Genomic DNA, 20,640 nt, shown 5'->3' on the forward strand with positions numbered 1-20,640 from the left:
GAGACTAATTTTGAAAATGTTAAGCTTTAAGGTCAAGAAACCAAAGTAAATCTGAACTTATTGGTAGACCAAGAGAGATGCTGTGGTGTTTCCATTTTAATCATATTAATTAGAGACATTAAATCAAGTTCTGGTAAAGGGCTGCACGATTAATCGAAATCGAACCGAAATCGTGATTTGGCTTAGTGCGATTATGAAATCGCAAAGGCTGTGATTTTTAATTAAATAAATATATGCACAGCGTGTTAGTGAAGAGCACTCTGACTCTCAGACAGCGTGTCTCATGTCTGTTTTAGAGACATGTTACAGCTTTTTGATAAAGCTCTAATTGGTTTCCTTTGGAAATATGTTTTAAATTCACACTGAATGCATTTATGAATGTAAAGCGTGTCTGTGCGCGTCAAAATTGTGATTCAAATCGAAATCGCAAAATTGATCAAAGAAATCGCGATAGTTTTTTTCGGTCCATATCGCACAGCCCTATTCTGGTTTGCATTGAATCATGCTCTTTTATGTACATGTTACCTAAGGAGTAACATGCATACCTTCTTTCTTTTGTTGATATAGTAACAGTCATCCTCCAGCTTCTTCTTGAGCACATCAGGGATGTCAATATTTATAGTGATGCTCTTGTCTTCACTCTCCCTTTTGGTCTGCGGCTCTTGCTCTTCCCTCTGTGTAAAAGCATAGTATTAAGGTTAGAAGAGCATGTGTAATTCCATGTTCCAAGTCATGCAAATTCAGATTACAAATAATAAACAAAGTAGTGTCTTGACCAATTAGACGGACAATTATTCATTATATTTTATTAATGATCCAGCAAGCCCCTAGCGAAAACCCCCCTGGTTACCAGGGTAACAAAAGACAAATCATCACAATAAGACTGGTTGGTTTATAACTCAAAAAGGAATGTAGTGTCTCACTCTAAATTCACTCTGAAACAGACAAATGTACCCTTTTCCTAAACAGTGCATCCTAATTCTACACCTTCTATATATAATCACTTGATATATGTACAAACGCGTATCCAGTTTTCCCAAGTAATCATATGTTTCGTCAGGGCGTGAAGAAATATAGAGCTGAGTATCATCAGCATAAAAGTGAAAACTAATGCCATGCTTCCTAATGATACCTCCCAAGGGTAGCATGTACAGAGTGAACAGCATCGGTCCTAGTACTGAGCCTTGTGGTACTACGTATTGAACTTGTGATCGATAAGACATCTCTTCATTTACTGCTACAAACTGATAACGGTCAGATAAGTATGATTTAAACCATGTTATTGCAATTCCACTAATGCCAACATAATCTTCGAGTCTATTTAAAAGAATGTTGTGGTCAATAGTATCAAATGCAGCACTAAGATCAAGTAACACTAATAGAGAGATACAACCATGATCGGAAGATAAGAGCAAATCATTTGTGAGACTAATGAGAGCTGTCTCAGTACTATGGTACGGACTAAATCCTGACTGGAAATCCTTGCAGATACCATTTCTTTCTAAAAAGGAACATAGCTGTGAGGATACTGCCTTTTCTAGTATCTTTGACAGAAAAGGTAGCTCGAGATCGGCATGTAATTGACTAATTCTGTAGGATCAAGTTGAGTTTTTTTAACAAGCGGTTTAATCATAGCCAGCTTAAAAGTTTTTGGTACGTGTCCTAATGACAAAGATGAATTAATGATATTAAGAAGAGGATCTATGACCTCTGGAAGCATCTCTTTCAATAGCTTAGTCGGTATAAGGTCTAACATACATGTCGATTTAGATGATTTAACGAGTTTAGAAAATTCTTCCTCTACATTAGCAGTGAATGAATCAAAATTTTCCTCAAGGAGACTACAATGCACTGCCTGATTCGATACTGTAGTAGACGGCTGCATAGTTATAATTTTCTCTCTGATATTATCAAATCTTGTAAGTAAAGAAGTTCATAAAGTCATTACTGCTGTGCTGCTTAGAAACGTCTGGGGTTGAAGCTTTATTTTTCGTTAATTTAGCCACTGTTTTAAAGAAATACCAAGGGTTATGTTTATTTTCTTCTAAGAGGGTTAAAAAACAAGCAGATCAGTTTTTAAGGCCTCTTTCAAGGATTTCAAGGATTTTTCACAATCATGCTCTCTTTCCATGAAATTCTAGTTTTGTTTTCTTCCAGTTGTGCTCCATTTTCTGGCAAACATCCGAAAGGACTGGAAAAATCCAGCCTGACCGCAACACCGTGGGGCCTTTGCCCCGGTGCGCAGTCCTGTTGTAACTTTCCCGGTCTGGAGAGAGGACTCTTTCGACACAGCTGAAGTTTGTCCTCAGTCAACCCTGGACCAACCCTCACCATCGAACTACTGAACCATCAATATTTTCTTCTGAGACTGCATCCGGAGGCTTGTTCAATGGCTATGGCATTGCAAGTATACTAAAGTAAACAGAGGTTTAGTGTAAGCTGTAGACCCCTTGTTAAGAAGGTGTTTTGAGCAAAAAAAACTGATGGTTCTGTTCAGGTGGTTAACTGACTCTTAGCTTCATTCCCCTGTCTCCGTTTTAGCTTCATTCAGTCACTTTCACTTTCCATTTTACCCATGTATGTGTGATTGTGTGTATGCATTCGTTTATATTAGTTTTGTGTCTGTGATTTAGCTAAATAAAACTTTTGTGTTTTGAAAAAGTTTTGATTCTGGCCACTGCTTGAAAATCAAAGTCCCTTTAACGATCACAGCAACTTACTAAGAAAGAGTTATTTTTATGTGGCCATGAAAAATATTATTTCTGAGAGTTGATTGACGATTGATACTGAGTGTTTGCTAGACAAACAAGTTAACTGATTGTAATATTAATTCTATTAATTATTTATATTTACATTTTGAGCTAATTTGCTACAATGCTAATATAAATAAGGCAATAGACCTAAGTCAGGGTTGATGCACTACTTCGAATTCTATGAGTTTGAGTTTTTGTGTATCGAAAGTCTTGCAGGAAGATGTTTCATCATCTTGAACAACAGTACAATCCATTGAACACACTGTACTTCTATCCCTTAAAACTTTGTTTTCATTCCAGTCAAATCAAATATGGTGCTACTTCCTCTGCACAGACCTATGACCAGCTGGGCCTGGTTGCATAAAAGCCCTTAAGTTAAGAAAACCCTTAGCAATACAGTAAAGGGTACCCTTAGTGAAACATGGGTTGCAAGAAAAAAACTAAGGGTCCACTTAAGGAATTTTAAGGCTGTCATTAAGTATTTTCCCTTAACTACTTGAAAGTTGCCTTAAGTTCTGTTATGCGTAGCAAGAAAGTCCTTTAGTAACAATTTAGCCATACAAAAATTAAGGGATCCAAACAGGTAAAAAAAAAAGAAAAAGAAAAGGCCTGTCTAGCGCATTTACATACAAAATGATCAAAGCAGTGCTGTGAAGTGCACAAACGTGTTCAGTAGAAACGGCTCCATACTGTTTCTCCTGTTTTGTTGTTGCCGGAGTATCCAAAGCACGAGCTGTAAAGGCATAGCCCTCTTCTGGAAAGGGGAGCGGGGAGCAGCAGCTTAAAGATACACATATGAAAACAGTGCGTTTTCACTTCCACACAAAAAGGGGCATTTTGAGCATGGTATAATAAATTATCTGTGGGGTATATTGAGCTGAAACTTCACAGACAAATTCTGGGGTCATCTAAGACTTGTATTATATCTTGTAAAATGTAAAACACACACATAGGGTTGGGAACCGAGAACTGGTTTGTGACGGCCCGAGTGGTGGCCGAGTAGTGTGTGTATCAACACACACACACACACACACACACACACACACACACACACGAAGGACATGTATTTAAGAATAATCTTATTTAAACTTATATATATATATATATATATATATATATATATATATATATATATATATATATATATATATATATATATATATATATATATATATATAATTAATTCTTTATTGTTAGGTTTTCATACGTTTACATTTACAACACATTTTTATATACATTGTTACTGATTTGAAGTGCACACAAATTGTTGTATATGTTACTTACATATGTTTCTATTTTGAGTTTAAGTTTACCGTGATGAACTTCAGACATGGTCCGCTGCAGCCGCATCCTGGCGTGACGAGGATTAGAGTCCGGCCAGTAACAGAACTTAAGCATTATTGGTTCCGCCCAGACATACCATTTGCTGGGAATTGCCCGGGGGAAGAAGAAACATTAATGTCTTTATTAATTGATTTATTTAGTTGTACATTTATGATATTTGACTACATTTTGATTTCCTTATCTTTATTTACTATATACCTCTGTTTGATTTGATTTTAATTTACTTAAGGTTGTATGTTGAATGTAAAGTTGAATTGTTTTCCCTCTTAATTTGTAACGGGCCCATCCTTTCCTTTATAAGCTGTTGCTTTGTTCATTTGAGCAGGTCAGTTTTAGTTTGTTTGGTTTTTTATTAGATCAACTGTTTTTGATCTAATTTTCTGTTTGTTTATTTTATTTTTGTTGTAAGAAATTTATGAGTTTGTAAAGTTAATTTTTTTTCTTGGGTTCAAATAAAGACCCATTTTTTGTGCAAAGCTTGTGTTCCTTGTTCTTGGCTTCTCGGCCCCTCACACGGTTCTTATGCAGAACCGATTATGTGGGTTTTTTTTTAAATACTGGAACCATGCTAAATTTCTAAGTTTCGGTTCCGAAAAAAGCTGTGAGCGTATCCTTTAATAGCAACATCTAACCTCATGAATATCCATTAAGTTCCCCACCGCTTACAGGAGCGCAACCAATTAACTAACTCACTCACTGCTACTCATTTACGATTTGTGTAAGATATTTTCTTGTTGACCAGCAGGGCGAAGAGAAAGTCAAAAGTTGTGGATTTATTTCGAAAGGTTTAATGATGATTAAGTACAATGTAACATGTGACAAGCTAATAACATGCAGGCTGTATTAGCAATATGACTAAATATTTGCTACAGCACAGAATCAACCTCAAACCATGCAATGTTTTTGACTGTTTCAAAATTCTCTAAATTCTGGCCAGTTGATGATACCTAGAATATCAAAATCGACTGCTGGCGGTAGATCCTTCTCCTATTTAGCACCTAAACTTTGGAACAGACTTCCTAACATTGTCCGGTAAGCAGACACACTCTGTCAGTTTAAATCTAGACTAAAAAACACATCTCTTTTACTTGGCATTATTATAGAACATTATACAGATGGTGGACCTGCGCCTGCACCCATTCACAATGCATCCCTGAAGTGCCAGCCTCATCAGCCCTGTGAAGGCCTCATCGACACGACAGCCATCGGCACTGATCCTCAACAAACTCGTCTCCATACCGGCGTGATGACTCCAACTTCCAACCAGATGGAAATGGGTAAATATTCTGATCCAATCTGACTTCGCTCTTTGGCCAGAGGAGAACTGGCCCCGACTGAGCCTGGTTTCTCCCAAGGTTTTTTTCTCCATTCTGTCTGTGATGGAGTTTTGGTTCCTTGCCACTGTTGCCTTGGCTTTGGCTTGCTTAGTCAGGGACATTTAATATTCAACAATATTCTTGATCTGCCTTACTTAAGGTGAACGATGATGCAATTTTTTTTCTAGAAACAAACTTTGTTGTATTATTTTCATGTTATCACTGTGAAGCTGCCTTGATACAACCTGTATTGTAAAAAGCGCTATATAAATAAAGGTGACTTGACTCGACTGTTTAAAGAAGACTACTGCACCTTGCACGTCCCCATCGCCAAGTAAAAATTCATTAGGGCTGGGAGAAAAAAATAAATAAATAATCCCATTAACTAAAAAAGTTGTTTTAGGGTTTAGTCACCCTTTAAAGAGAATGTAGTACTGTATGATGCTTCTAAAATAAGTCAAAAATTTTATGAATTGTTTTTGTAAATATGACTCATCTTATACATCATGGACAGTCTGTATAAGTCAAGTCATCTTCATTTATACAGCGCTTTTTTTAACAATGTAGATTAAAAAGTATCTTGATAATATCAAATCGGGAGATAGGTGTATCGTCCCAGCCCTAGAATGAATACAAGACTAAATATATTATTTCAGTAGTAACAAACTATACTATACAGGGCTCGACATTAACGCTCGACCGGGACAAGTGGATTTTTTGAAGGGACAAGTAAAAGAGAATTTTACTTGCCTGACCGGGCAAGTAGCCCGATTAAAACGCCAATGACAAAAAATAAATAAATAAATAACCTAGGGAATCACTAAACCGAGAGAATTCGGATTTTATTACATTTATTATGGTAGGATAATAAATGTATTAGTGACGGTAACAATGTTGTGCTGCTGACGCTCGCGCAGCCACTCGAGGAGAAATGGAAACAAATGAGTGCAGGACGCGCACAAAGAAACTCAGTTAACAACATACTGCCTATAAAAATTCGAAATGTGAAGTTTTTATATTTTTAACATATGATACAGTTAAGCAACCTCAAACGACGAGTGCTGTTTCCTGAATATCATCACAATTGAAAATGTGACATTGATTTCATACAACAGTTCGATAAATAGTTAAAATTAAGTCACTTACATTTTAGGAACACTATTGACTATTGGCAATATTAAATATTAGATGAAAAAGTTTTTGTTTTGTTTCAGCAGCAAAAATAGTTCCAAAGAAAGATCACAGCAGAACCATCAAGCATCTCACAGGGAAAGTTAACCGTGTTTCATTACTGAATGATTCAGCGTTTTGAACAAATCGGTTGAGTCAAAGATTCAATGACCCATTCATAAACATCTGTCTCATTCTTGAACAAATCGTTTGAATAAATTACTCAATAATTCACTCATTAAGACGGTCGCCTACAGGCTTTAAAGGTGCAGATATAACAATAAGCAGATTTAAATTTATCAAAGCTGATTGAACACTGATGAGAATATTGCTTCAAAATAGTCATCTTTATTTATATAGCGCTTTTTACAATACAGATTGTATCAAAGCAGCGTCACAGTGATAACATGAAAATAATACAACAAAGTTTGTTTCTAAAAGAAAATTGCATCATCGTCCACCCCAAGTAAGGCAGATCAGTAATAAGGCTGAGCAATTTTATCAATTCTGCGATATAAATCGATATTTTTTTTTCCAAGAAAGTATCGATTTTTAAGCCGCGAGTATCGATACATAAGTCCAATTCAAATCCCCCGTGTTTACCCCCGTTCGCGTTGCAGGAAGAGCAATTTGGTCAGCCAGCCGCTAGTGTCGCTGTAGAGCAAGTTACCCGTACTAACTTTACACAGACGCCGACGTCTACCTCTTCCTCTTTACGGGAAGACCTCCCAATGTTGGTGTTTCTACAGCGTGAGTGCAGCGGTGATCGCAAGCTTCTCAAGCTCTCAACTGCTGTTTTAATAGCATCAAATTTCTATTTGTTTGTGTGTTTGACGGTTGGTTAGAGGGCGAGAAGTGAGTGCTTCACTGTTTCAGTTTGCTGATTCAGTGTTGCCGCGGTCATTCCCTGTGTGCTCCGGCACTGGTGACGGTCACATTTCCTAAAAGAGCAACACAGGTGCGTTTGCATCTTTAAAAAAAAAAGATGTCATTCTGCCCGTGCGTTTCTGGATGCATTCGTTCCCTGTCTCTCTCTGAAACGGTCACAATTGTTGCAGTCTTACCTGGTGGCTAGACTGGCTACCTCATATGTTCAGTGTCAAGCTAAAAAAGCTGTCAAAGAAACTGTTCAGAACTAGAGTGCGGATCGGGCCGAATTTTTCTGTCCGAGCCCGGCCCGCGTCCGACAGAGCAGTAGCCGAACCCGATCCGAGCCCGACAGGCATTAACATATTTATGTCCGAGCCCGACCCGAGACCGACAGTTAAAATCTAATTTTTTTCCTCATACTAATGACACATGTATGTTTGTTTGTGTGAAAAGCCCGCTTTTATTAAGTAGCGCGCACGGAGCAACAAGCGCACTTAACACAGGTGCGCATGCACGTGTTTCGTTGTCACGGCTACATAAACAAATTTCCACACACAGGAAGACAGATGTTATGGTAATATTTTACATATTTTAGGATCGCTGATCGATTGCTCCTGTCTGCCTCGCTGCCTGCTGTGAGTGTGTTTGTGTGCTTCGGTGCGGTAAGCTCCTTCTTAGCCTTATATTTCTTTGTTTTGAACCATCATTTTACTACCATTTCTAGTTGTTTATACTACTACATTTTACCCAACATCTCAGATTAACCTGACATTGCTAGCTTTTGTTATTAGTACTACTAGCACAAAACGCTAGTAATTCGCTAGCCTGTTAACGCGCCACCCGTGCGCTCAGCTATTTTTATTTATTTATTTTTCTCTCGCGCGTCCGCGCCTTTGAGTTCATAAAAAGCTCAGGTGAGTAAGAATCAGTCAACAAACACGGTGAGTAATGTCTTGTCCTGTTATTGTCACTTGCACTTCATGTCACATGTTTAGTATAGCCTTCTCTGTCGACAATATAGGATTTATATGTGATAAATGTAAGGAGACAGTTAGGTTGACAGAGAAGATTTCAGAATTAGAAACACGCATCCAAACTTTAATTGAGGATAGTAAGAGTGCTAGTGCTTTAGATGTTTTGGATGCGCATAGAATAGTGAACACTTTACATGGCGTGGTTCCGGCTGAAGTAGAGCCCGTGCAGCCGGCAAATGGGTGACAGTGAGGGATCGCTCTAGTCGCGGATCTAAAAACCACTCTTCCGTTCCGATTACCATAACAAATCGATTTGCCCCGCTCAGTGAAACACCCTGATTGTGCCCTAGTTATTGGCGATTCTATTACACGGAACGTGAAAATAGAGACACCAACCACCATAGTCACATGTTTGCCGGGAGCCAGAGCGCCTGACATCAAAGCAAATTTAAAAGTGCTGGCTAATGCTAATCGTAAATTCTCTAAGATCATTATTCATGTCGGCACTAATGATGTTCGACTCCGCCAGTCGGAGATCACCAAAATTAATATTAAAGAGGTGTGTGAACTTGCAAGTACGATGTCAAGGACTGTAATTTGCTCTGGCCCCCTTCCTGTTCGCAGGAGTGATGAGATAGTTAGTAGATTGTGTTCGCTTAACGGTTTGCTGTCTCGGTGGTGTCCGCTTAATAATATAGAATTCATAGACAATTGGAAAAGTTTTTGGGGCAAACTTGACCTGTTGAAAAGAGATGGTATTCATCCCTCCTGGGATGGTGCTGCTCTTCTCTCTAGTAATATGGCTCATAGTCTTAGAGCTCAAACATGACAATCTGGGGCTCAGGTCAGGAAGCAGACAGACTGGCTAAACCGACTGTCTGCTAGAGGCCTCGCGTCACCCAGGTCAGATAAATCCCATCACATAGAGCCTCTTTCACCTAGCTATCATCATATAGAGACTGTGTCTGTTCCCCGAATTTGGAAATCCAAAAAACGTTTAAACCCAACTAAGGTTAAAAATTTAATTGATGTTCAACAAATAAAAAACAGCTATAATACAGATGAGCAAATGCTAAAGCTTGGGTTGCTGAATATCCGATCGCTTACTTCAAAAGCACTCGTTGTTAACGATATGATTTCAGATAATAACCTAGATGTGCTGTGTTTGACAGAAACCTGGCTAAAACCAAACGATTACATTACTTTAAATGAATCAACCCCGCAAGATTACTGTTATAAACATGAGCCTCGTCTGAAACGCAAAGGGGGTGGTGTTGCTGTAATTTATAGTAATAGTTTCAAAACCACTAAGAAATCAAGTTTTAAATATAATTCTTTTGAAGCATTGGTGCTTAATGTAAAAATATATAGTGTAAACGATAAATCACGTTTGAGATTTGTGCTGGCTACTGTATACAGGCCACCAGGGCACAATACAGACTTTATCAAAGAATTTGCGGACTTTCTATCAGAATTAATATTGACTGCAGATAAAGTACTAATTGTTGGTGATTTTAATATACACATCGATAATGAAAAAGATGCATTGGGATTGGCATTTAAAGACATTGTAAATTCAATTGGAGTTAGACAACACGTGTCAGGACCTACTCATCGTCGTAATCATACTCTAGATCTAATATTATCACACGGAATAGATGTGGATGCCGTTGAAATTCTGCAGCAGAGCGATGACATCTCCGATCATTACCTAGTCTCGTGTAATTTGCATTTAGCCAAGGCTGCAAAGCCGACTCCGTGTTACAAATATGTGAGACCTATCACTTCTGCTACTAAAGATTGCTTTATTAATAATCTTCCTAATCAGTTTCATCATCTCAGCATCTCAGATAGCTTAGAAGAACTAGATATTACAACAGAAACGTTTAACTCTCTCTTTTCCAGCACTTTAGACACAGTTGCTCCGTTGCGCTTAAAGAAGATTAAAGAAAATAGTCCAACGCCGTGGTACAACGAGCACACTCGGGCCCTTAAGAGAGCAGCCAGAAAAATGGAGCGCAACTGGAAGAAAACAAAACTAGAGGTATTTCGCATTTCATGGAAGGAGAGCTCAATTACTTACAGAGAGGCTTTAAAAGCTGCTAGATCTGCTTATTTTTCAACCCTATTAGAAGAAAATAAACATAATCCTAGGTATTTATTTGAAACGGTGGCTAAACTAACGAAAAATAAAGCTTCAAGCACCGAAGTTTCCAAGCAACACAGCAGTAATGACTTGATGAACTTCTTTACTTATAAGATTGATAATATCAGGGACAAAATTATAACTATGCAACCGTCTACTACAGTATCACATCAGGCAGTGCATTGTAGTCTCCCTGAGGAAAAATTTGATTCATTCGTTGCTATAGCAGAGGAAGAATTTACTAAACTCATTAAATCATCTAAATCTACAACATGTATGTTAGACCCTATACCGACTAAGCTACTGAAAGAAATACTTCCAGAGGTCATAGATCCTCTTCTTAATATCATTAATTCGTCTTTGTCTCTAGGATACGTACCAAAAAACTTTAAGCTGGCTATGATTAAACCGCTTGTTAAAAAAACGCAACTTGATCCTTCAGAATTAGTCAATTACAGGCCGATCTCGAATCTACCTTTTCTGTCAAAGATATTAGAAAAGGCAGTATCCTCACAACTGTGTTCCTTTCTTGAAAGAAATGATATCTGCGAGGATTTCCAGTCAGGATTTAGACCGTACCATAGTACCGAAACAGCTCTCGTTAGAGTCACAAATGATTTGCTCTTATCATCCGATCGTGGTTGTATCTCTCTATTAGTGTTACTCGATCTTAGTGCTGCATTTGACACCATCGACCACAACGTTCTTTTAAATAGATTAGAACATTATGTTGGCATTACGGGAAATGCACTAGCATGGTTTAAATCATACTTATCTGACCGTTATCAGTTTGTAGCAGTAAATGATGAGATGTCTCATCGATCACAAGTTCAGTATGGCGTACCACAAGGCTCAGTACTAGGACCGCTGCTGTTCACTCTGTACATGCTACCCTTAGGAGATATCATTAGGAAACATGGCATTAGCTTTCACTGTTATGCCGATGATACTCAGCTCTATATTTCTTCAAAACCTAACGAAACTTATCAATTCACAAAATTAACGGAATGCATAGCGGATATAAAAAATTGTATGACTTGTAATTTCCTACTTCTAAATTCTGAAAAAACAGAGTTTCTAATTATTGGACAAAAAACTTCCTCACGTAATAATCTAGAATACTGTCTAACACTCGATGGCTGCTCTGTTAAGTCTTCGTCGTCGGTTATGAACCTGGGTGTGCTCTTTGATACCAATCTTTCATTTGAAAGTCACGTGTCTAGTATCTGTAAAACTGCATTTTTCCAACTTAAAAATATATCTAAATTACGCCATATGCTCTCATTGACAAATGAGGAACAATTAGTTCATGCGTTCATGACCTCAAGGCTAGATTATTGTAATGCTCTACTGGGTGGTTGCCCTGCACGCTTAATAAACAAACTACAGCTGGTTCAAAACGCAGCAGCTCGAGTTCTTACCAGAACCAGGAAGTATGACCATATTAGCCCGGTTCTGTCAACACTGCACTGGCTCCCTATTAAACATCGCATCAATTTTAAAATATTGCTGATCACTTACAAAGCATTGAATGGTTTAGCTCCGCAGTACTTGAGCGAGCTCTTAACGCATTATAGTCCGTCACGTCTATTGCGATCTCAAAATTCCGGCCAGTTGATAATACCTAGAATATCAAAATCGACTGCTGGCGGTAGATCCTTTTCCTATTTAGCACCAAAACTCTGGAACAGTCTTCCTACCATTGTCCGGGAAGCAGACACACTCTGTCAGTTCAAAGCCAGATTAAAGACACATCTCTTTGACCTAGCTTTCACATAATACATTATAGACTTCTATAATTTAATGTTAGGCTGCATATAGTAGGTCAGCCGGAACCGGGAACACTTCCCAAAAATCCTGATGTACTCGTTACATCATGAGAAGAATGGCATCTACACTAATTTTAGTGTCTGTGTTTATCCCGAGGTTTTCCTGCAGCCTGCCGGATCCAGGCCGTATCCAGATCTGACGAAGGACCTTCGCCTGGACCGATGACAACGCAGTGCTGAAGTGCCAACTAGTCTCTCCCTATGGAGGATCCCACTACCACTCTACAGATAAGGCGTTGTCGGGAAAATTCGTCTCGCGGTCCTACCCCAAAGCAACAAATAAAATAAAATTCCTTATCAAAATTTATAAGGAAAGACAAGTATTTTATTTAAGCTTGGCTTGTAGGGAATTCCAAACCTGCGTATATTCAAACGCACATAACTATAGAACCCATTCTAAATGCTCATGTGAACGCCATCAGCGTTTCTCACAGGTTCGCGTTTAAAGTCTGTGTAGAGAGAATGGTGTTGTCTTAGCGGCCCTAATTTAATAACAAATGATCTTTGCGACGGAAGCAAATCAATTAAAACTAACTTTAGATGGAAATAACTTAACTCTGCTGTAAAGCCGAAACAATCTCTGTTACCTTAAATTATACGCTTATCTCTGTAAAGCTGCTTTGAGACAATCTACATTGTTAAAAGCGCTATATAAATGAAGATGACTTGACTTGACATGTATTTTAATCACAAAAATGAACGTTTGCATCAAGTGAAAGCATCAGGCACATTGGTTACCTACATAATAAGCTGTTTTAAATTTAAAATGTTCAATGCCTTATCGCGCTGATGTGACCGAACCCGACCCGAACCCAAACATAATTTCTAAATATCTGTCCGAACCGTATATCGGGTACCGACAGGTCCGTTATCCATCCTCTATTCAGAACAGGCCACTTGCTGCACTTTTTAACTCTCCATTGTTAATTGCAATACTGCACTTTATTTAATTTTCAAAGGCTTGTAAGCTACAGTTTACACTGTTTCAATAAATGGAACTAATTTTCTCAACATATCTTTGATTCTTTTTGTCCAGCATTTGCAAGCTGTAGACTCTCTGTCCAGTCAGAGACACATATTGTGTAATTGACCATTCGCAAAAGCCACGCCCCCTAGTTATTGTTACTACGCCCGTCAAACAATTGAGAACCAGACAATAGCCATGGCTGGGTTGAGCTCCATATCCATTGGTATAAGTGATTGGTTTTGGAGTAATGCAGCAGACATATCCTCCAGGGCACGACAGAAAGGGCTGCAATCTAGTTTAGGTTACAAAGATTCAGTTTCTACCTGTTCTATCAGAGGTATGACAGGTTAGCTATGCTAGCTAAGCTAAGGATGACAACCAGCCTAAACAAGTAACGTTAGCCTACAGTTTCCCCACCTCTCACGTTTAACCTTTCATCATCGCATATGTTCTACGTGTCTTTAAACATTTCATACTGCACTCGCCCGCTCGCGTCCTATTCGCTTTGGACGCGCGAATGGATTCAAAATGTTCAAACGTCGAAATAGACGCGATACACGCGAATTTGACGCTCTATTCGCGTTTGGTGTGAACGCAGCATAATGAACAGGCTCCGATGTCAAGATTGCAATGCTGGAATGTGTGTGTGTGTCAGAGAGAGAGAGAGAGAGAGAGAGAGAGAGAGAGAGAGAGAGAGAGAGAGAGAGAGAGAGAGAGAGAGAGAGAGAGAGAGAGAGAGAGAGAGAGAGAGAGAGAGAGAGAGAGAGAGAGAGAGAGGGGCACGGACGCGATTGAACAGTGGAAACATAAAAATAAATAAATTACTCCGTCATTTTATTCATACAGGACATCATTAAAACTGCAAAGTGATAATTTACTTAAGAGTAACTTACTTAAACTACTTATTGATAATTGATATGCTAAGTTAGCTCGCTAGCTTTACTTACAGAAGACATATGTATACTTATTAATCTTCGAGGCATTTAGCTGTGAGTGAGGTCTCCCACACTGCTTAATCCATTGTCGGCATCTTTCCGCTTGGGTCTTGGGCTTTGGAAAGGCAAAAAAACCCCGAAACTTTTGGGATACCTGGTGTCAGACTTGCAGGTGCCATAGGCGCATTGTTTCACCTTGTTGCTGAAATCGCAATGTTTGACGGAGGTCCTTCTCCTTAGTTACAGTTGCTGAGCTAGGATTGGACGAGGACCGTTCGAGGGCGGGGTTTTGCGAACGGTCAATTGATGTTTTTAGTTTTCAGTTCAGTTAATTCAATCCAAGTAAATGGAACACTCACAAGATGTCACCAAAATCACTCTGTCCCCTTTAAATCTTTCATAAAATGATGTAAGTGTATCGAATTATATTGAATCGTATCGTTGGCTGAATATCGTGATATATATCGTACCGTGAGCTGAATATCGTGTATCGTATTGTATCGTGAGATTAGTGTATCGCTACAGCCCTAATCTAGCCTGGGAAAACCCAGACAACTTCCGGCAAATTTAGATTTGCTCTGCAAGTAGTCTGGCAAAGAGCTCATTCAATCCCATTTCTAATCAGTCGAAATCGCGGCACCAATCAGAAACGTTGGGGCGGGCTTTACACAATGACGATCGCTCTGATTGGTTTTAGGTCTATCCAATTGCGCCCAGAAGCATTTGAGCGACGTCTGTTGGTGAAGCGAGCACCAACTTTTTTAAATGCATTATTATATTCAAATTGTAAACACATGAGGACAGTCTCCATGAAAGACCCACTGGCAGATGAACGTGCTACCACATTTCTCTCCGAAACGGTAGGAAATTAAATTAGATTTAATAGAGGATTTTAACTGTGACAAAATGATTGACAGGGCAGTTTACGTGACAGGATGGACGCGACAGATCCGTCCGATAATGATGACGAAGTAGTATGTCCCAAAGCTTGCCTACTTTTTTGCTACACATTCAAAAGTAAATACCTTTTCTTCACAAAAAGAGTACATACTTTTATGGCGTAGTGTAACTTAGGCGAATTGGGACGCAGCATATGGCTTTACACGATGACGATCACTCTGATTGGTTTTAGATCTATCCAATTGCGCCCAGAGGCATTTGAGCGACGTCCGTTGGTGACGCCCCTTTGGAAATGAGTTATTAATGAAGCTTTGCCAGACCATAACTCAGTTACTACTGAGAATGGTCTGGTTTTAACCAGGCTAGCCCTAATCAGTAATATTGTTGAATATTAAATGTCCCCAACTAAGCAAGCCAAAAGCCAAGGCAACAGTGGCAAGGAACCAAAACTCCATCAGGTGACAGAATGGAGAAAAAAACCTTGGGAGAATCCAGGCTCAGTTTGGGGGCCAGTTCTCCTCTGGCCAATGAGCGAACAGTGGAATTATTAGTGGAACTAGTGCAAAGTGCCCGTGCAAAATCAGTTTTTGTGTGTGTTTTTAGTAATTGTTGGTTCGGTGTGTTTGAGTGCTCGTTACAATTACACAGCAAAAGCTCAGTGACATTTGTATTAGTGCATGGTAGAAAGCAAATACTGATACTGACATAATGACATACAATAAATATGGAAAATTGAACTACACGATTGAGGAAGCAGGCTACACAGCGAACTCAGAGAAAACGCTACGCTTGAGCAAATAGTTTGTGAATAGGCTACTACAAATGATGGTCGCGAAAGAGACTGTGAATGCATTGAATAGGATATGTTTAGTTGGTGAATAGCATAGGCTACTATTACACAGTAGCGATAACGTTAAGCGCACCAGAGTAAAATATAATATTCAGAAATAAACAGTGTAGCTGACTTACAGATTCAATTAACATCAAATGAATAAGCACGACGATTCAGGGAGCAGGCTACACAGTGAACTCCGAGATGTCAGTTTGAAATCCATCTGACTAACGGTTCGAGAGATATGCAAATAACAGACACACACACACACACACACACACACACACACACAGAAAGACGTACCTGTAATTTATAGATAGATCTAATATTCAGAAGTAACAGATTTAGTTAACATCCACAAATGAATAAGTGCAACGGTTCAGGGAGCAGGCTACACAGTGAACTCCAAAAAAAGCTACGCTTGAATAATAATAATTAATAATAATTTGTTACATTTATATAGCGCTTTTCTAGGTTCTCAAAGCGCTTAACATGGAAGGGGGGAATCTCCTCAACCACCACTAATGTGCAGCATCCACCTGGATGATGCGACGGCAGCCATATTGCGCCAGAACGCCCACCACACACCAGCTTACTGGTGGAGAGGAGACAGTGATGAAGCCAATCAGTATATGGGGATGATTAGGAGGCCATGATGGACCGAGGCCAAGGGGCAAATTTGGCTAGGATGCCGGGGTACACCCCTACTCTTTTTCGAAGGACATCCTGGGATTTTTAATGACCACAGAGAGTCAGGACCTTGGTTTAACGTCTTATCCGAAGGACGGCGCTCTTTTGACAGTATAGTGTCCCCATCACTACACTGGGGTGTTAGGACCCACACAGACCACAGGTTGAGCACCCCCTGCTGGCCTCACTAACACCTCTTCCAGCAGCAACCTGGTTTTCTCAGGAGGTCCCAGGCTCAACCCTGCTTAGCTTTAGTGAGCAACCATTCTTGGGCTACAGGGTGATATGGCTTCTGGCTTGAGCAAACAGTTTGTGAATAGGCTACTACAAATGATGGCTGTGAATAAAATATAATATTCAGAAGTAAACAGTGTAGCTGACTTAATGTTTAGCTGACAGAGAGTTTATGCCAGAATGTTTATTTTTAAACCACAACCCTCTAATGTCAGAATGTTTATTTTTAAACCACAACCCTCTAATGTCAGAATGTTTTTTTTTAAACCACAACCTTCTAAGTGCTTCTTTTACCGATATATTTAACAATATCTTTTGCATTTCTAATCCAAACAACGTCAAACTTGGCACTGCACTTTCTCGAATCCAAACAACATGAAACTTGGCACTGCACTTACTCGTGCCCGTAGCAAGACACCTGTCAAGTTTGAAATCCATCGGACTAACGGTTCGAGAGATATGCGAATAACAGACAGACGTTTCTGTAATTTATAGATAAATATTAAACGAAATATAGTAACACATAGCTGTGGTGTGCAAGCTGATAAGAGAAAAGCGCACAGCAGCTCAGATGCGCGAGCTGGGCGAGCGCATCCCTTTTTACAAACATCAGTGTAAAGTTAGTAGTTCAGTCGGATGTCAAACTTCTGTTGAATGCACTTGATTACTGATCGTTCACTCAGCACATTTTATTTGGATTAAAACTAAATCGTATATGTAAGGAAAACATGAACTGTTACCTGATTTACACTTAACAAAATTATAAACGCAACACTGAAGGGCATTTATTATAATGGGTTTATGTGAGGATTGTTTTAAGTTTAATTAAATTAAAAGTTCTATTATTTAAAGCCTAATAAATGTTAAAAAAGTATATCTTTCAATTATAATCTAATGCTGAATGCCTATAATTAATGGCTAAAATTGAGGGGGGGGGGGGATTAATTTCATAAAGACATCATAGCAGTATTGGTATTGATTGGTATTGGTACTTTCATAAAAAGATGCCATTAAACAATTAAAATACAGGCTACTGTCTTTATGCCGTTTCTACGCTAATTTGGAGATTAAATGTGAAATGATTACAATATAAAAATATATTAAAAACTTTAGTTTTAGGTTTATTAATCGCAATTAATTATATTATATTTTATATATATATATATATATATATATATATATATATATATATATATATATATATATATATATATATATATATCACAGTGACGATTACAGTGGTATTTAAAAAATCGTTATTGTGTGACTGAACTTCATACATGAAGACAAAAGGGCTACATACAAAGGAAAACTGTTAGGAGCTCCCACAGGAGATCGATCTACACTGCAATCTACCCAGAGCAATATTGTTTCACAACCATCAGTTTCCATGGGCCATATGTCTGTTTGGACCATTTGGTTCACATCTTTAAAGACACAGATAGAGTTGATTAAATCTGAGGCAAAGTAACAATGTAAATACATCTGACTATCCCATACCATCGTTGTGGCACGCAACTGCGACATCAGCAATTTGGCATCCCAAAGGTCAACCACGCCAGCCGACACACACAAAGCAATTTTGGGACAATAAACCCGAACTGGGGCCTAAAAGAGGGCCACTCCTCGGAGAGTTCCGGGCGAAAACCCAATTTTGCCGTATTGTCTGCCAGGTTGTGTTTTAAAGTCGCAAGTTGTTTGAGAGTGCGCAGCGAGGTACAGGGAGAAAACGAAGTTGCCCGAGAACACTGCGGCCAAGTGTTGGGAACCGTCGGAGGGGTTGACTGAGTCACGGGTTCCCACCAGAGTGGCCTCAATTCACCGCAGGTAAACTAAATTTGATAAAACCCATTCACTTATTATAAGCCACAGAATATTAGATATTCCCCCGGGTATATTTTAGGTGTTTGGCCCACTTTTCCTCTCTAAGCCACACCCTTTTCCTACTATTCTGTTTATTTTAATTTCAGACCTAGTTATCACTAGTGTTTTGTTTCACTCTGATCTCTTCTATCCTTGTGTTCTGTTGTGATTTGTTTCTTTCATTTCACTTAGAGACAGTAACCTGTGAGAGCCACCAAGTAAAGCTGAATAAGTAGAGTGACAAACCAAGCAGCCGGTGTCACCACGTGACCCGCTAGGCTACTGCCTGTCAAATCTCTAGTTCGGGTCCTTCGTCGACCCAAGTTAATTGGCACCGCCTAACTGTTTGCATTAGTTAGCCCCAAAATTCTCATAAACGGCATAGCCCGTATGAGTATAGCTCGTTAACCTTAGAAAACGAACTTGCATTGGTCTCTTTGTGTGTGTGCTGTGTTTCTCTCACCTACAGTGAGTCAGGATGTCCCGTTCATCCAGTCCAGCAGTCTGCTGGGGCAACCTCTCGACATGGTTGAAAGCAATGACGACCCCCTTCCTGCCCAAGGACGCCAGTGACCTTCATTATCTGAGCCAAACGCAGCTGGACACCGAGCTGGACAAGCTGATGGCCCAGGATCCGACCCAGAGCTACACCCACAAAGAACTCGCCAGGCTCCTCGGGAGCCTAGCTCACAATCTCGTCGCCCAGGCACGGCTCAGCGAAAGGAGCAACCTCGACCTAAATCAGCAAGCAGCAGCGCTAAAGCTTCAAGCGGAAGAGGCCCGGAAGGACCAGGCCCCGAACCCAGAGTCGCCTAGATCAGCTCCTCCTCGATACCCAGAACCAGTGCGAGAAAGAGGACGCCACAGATCCAGAGCTACAGAAAGAAGTAGAAAGACTTCAAAATGCCCTGCAAGATCTTCGCCTCGACGCAGACCAAAGAGAACAGTTGGAGAGAGAAGCCCGAAAAGAACTCAACGAAAAACTCCAGCAAGGTGACGCTCTCCTAGAGAGAGCAGAGACTGAACTGAAAGAAAGAGACGCTAAAGCCAGGAGCCAGTTGCACCAACAGGGCGTACACCTGGTCTTAAGGTAAGTAGGTCTTAACTCAGCATTCTAAGTCCGACCTAAAAGTTACAACCGTTGCACCATCCAGGCTTAAGTCCTCTTCTCGCTAAGACCGGGCGTAAATCTTACGCCTAGTCAGTAGCAGGCGTAAATTCAAAATCTAGGCATATAATAGCGTTAATAGCCGTTATCTGATAGATAATGTTTCTATAGTAACCACTTCGTAACCACATAAGTAAATACAGTAGTAAAGACATGGCGCGCCTTATACACAGACTTTACAATGAGCGGGCTTTTAGACGGGAGAGAGTTATTCGGGACAGAAGCAATCCATTGGACCTTTACAATGATGAGGAGCTGATAGAGAGGTTTCGATTCTGTAGGAGGGATATATATGAACTTGTTGAAGAGCTGTCACCCGACTTACAGTATGTATCGGACCACAACGCAGCATTGACACCAGCATTACAGCTGTTAATAGCGCTACGTTTTTATGCTAATGGTGCGTTTCAAAACACTGTTGGAGATATGATTAATGTCCACAAATCCACCGCATGTCGGGCCATCCGCAGAGTGTCACTGGCACTGAGCCATCGCCTTCCGCGATCTGCTCACCTCCCCACTGAGGCCGAGTCTGCGGTGATGAAACGCCGATTCCGCCGGGCCTCTGGCATTCCTGGTATTGTGGGCTGCATCGATGGGACTCACGTCCGGATCCAGGCACCATCTGAGCATGAGTATCTGTATGTCA

At 39.8% G+C, this 20,640-nt stretch overlaps 1 protein-coding gene across 3 annotated transcripts in view; it reads right to left on the minus strand.

The window, feature by feature from the left end:
* Positions 1-20,640, minus strand: part of LOC308688249 (MSL complex subunit 3-like) — a 386,649-nt gene that overhangs the window by 290,671 nt on the left and 75,338 nt on the right. For all 3 annotated transcript variants that reach the window (XM_081361197.1, XM_081361199.1, XM_081361198.1), the window contains exon 6: positions 546-674. In XM_081361197.1, the coding sequence (XP_081217323.1) occupies positions 546-674 (129 nt within the window). The remainder of the gene's footprint in view (positions 1-545; positions 675-20,640) is intronic.

Source organism: Scardinius erythrophthalmus (genome assembly GCF_964197995.2).
Source record: "Scardinius erythrophthalmus genome assembly, chromosome: 3".
Classification (NCBI taxonomy): Eukaryota; Metazoa; Chordata; class Actinopteri; order Cypriniformes; family Leuciscidae; genus Scardinius; species Scardinius erythrophthalmus.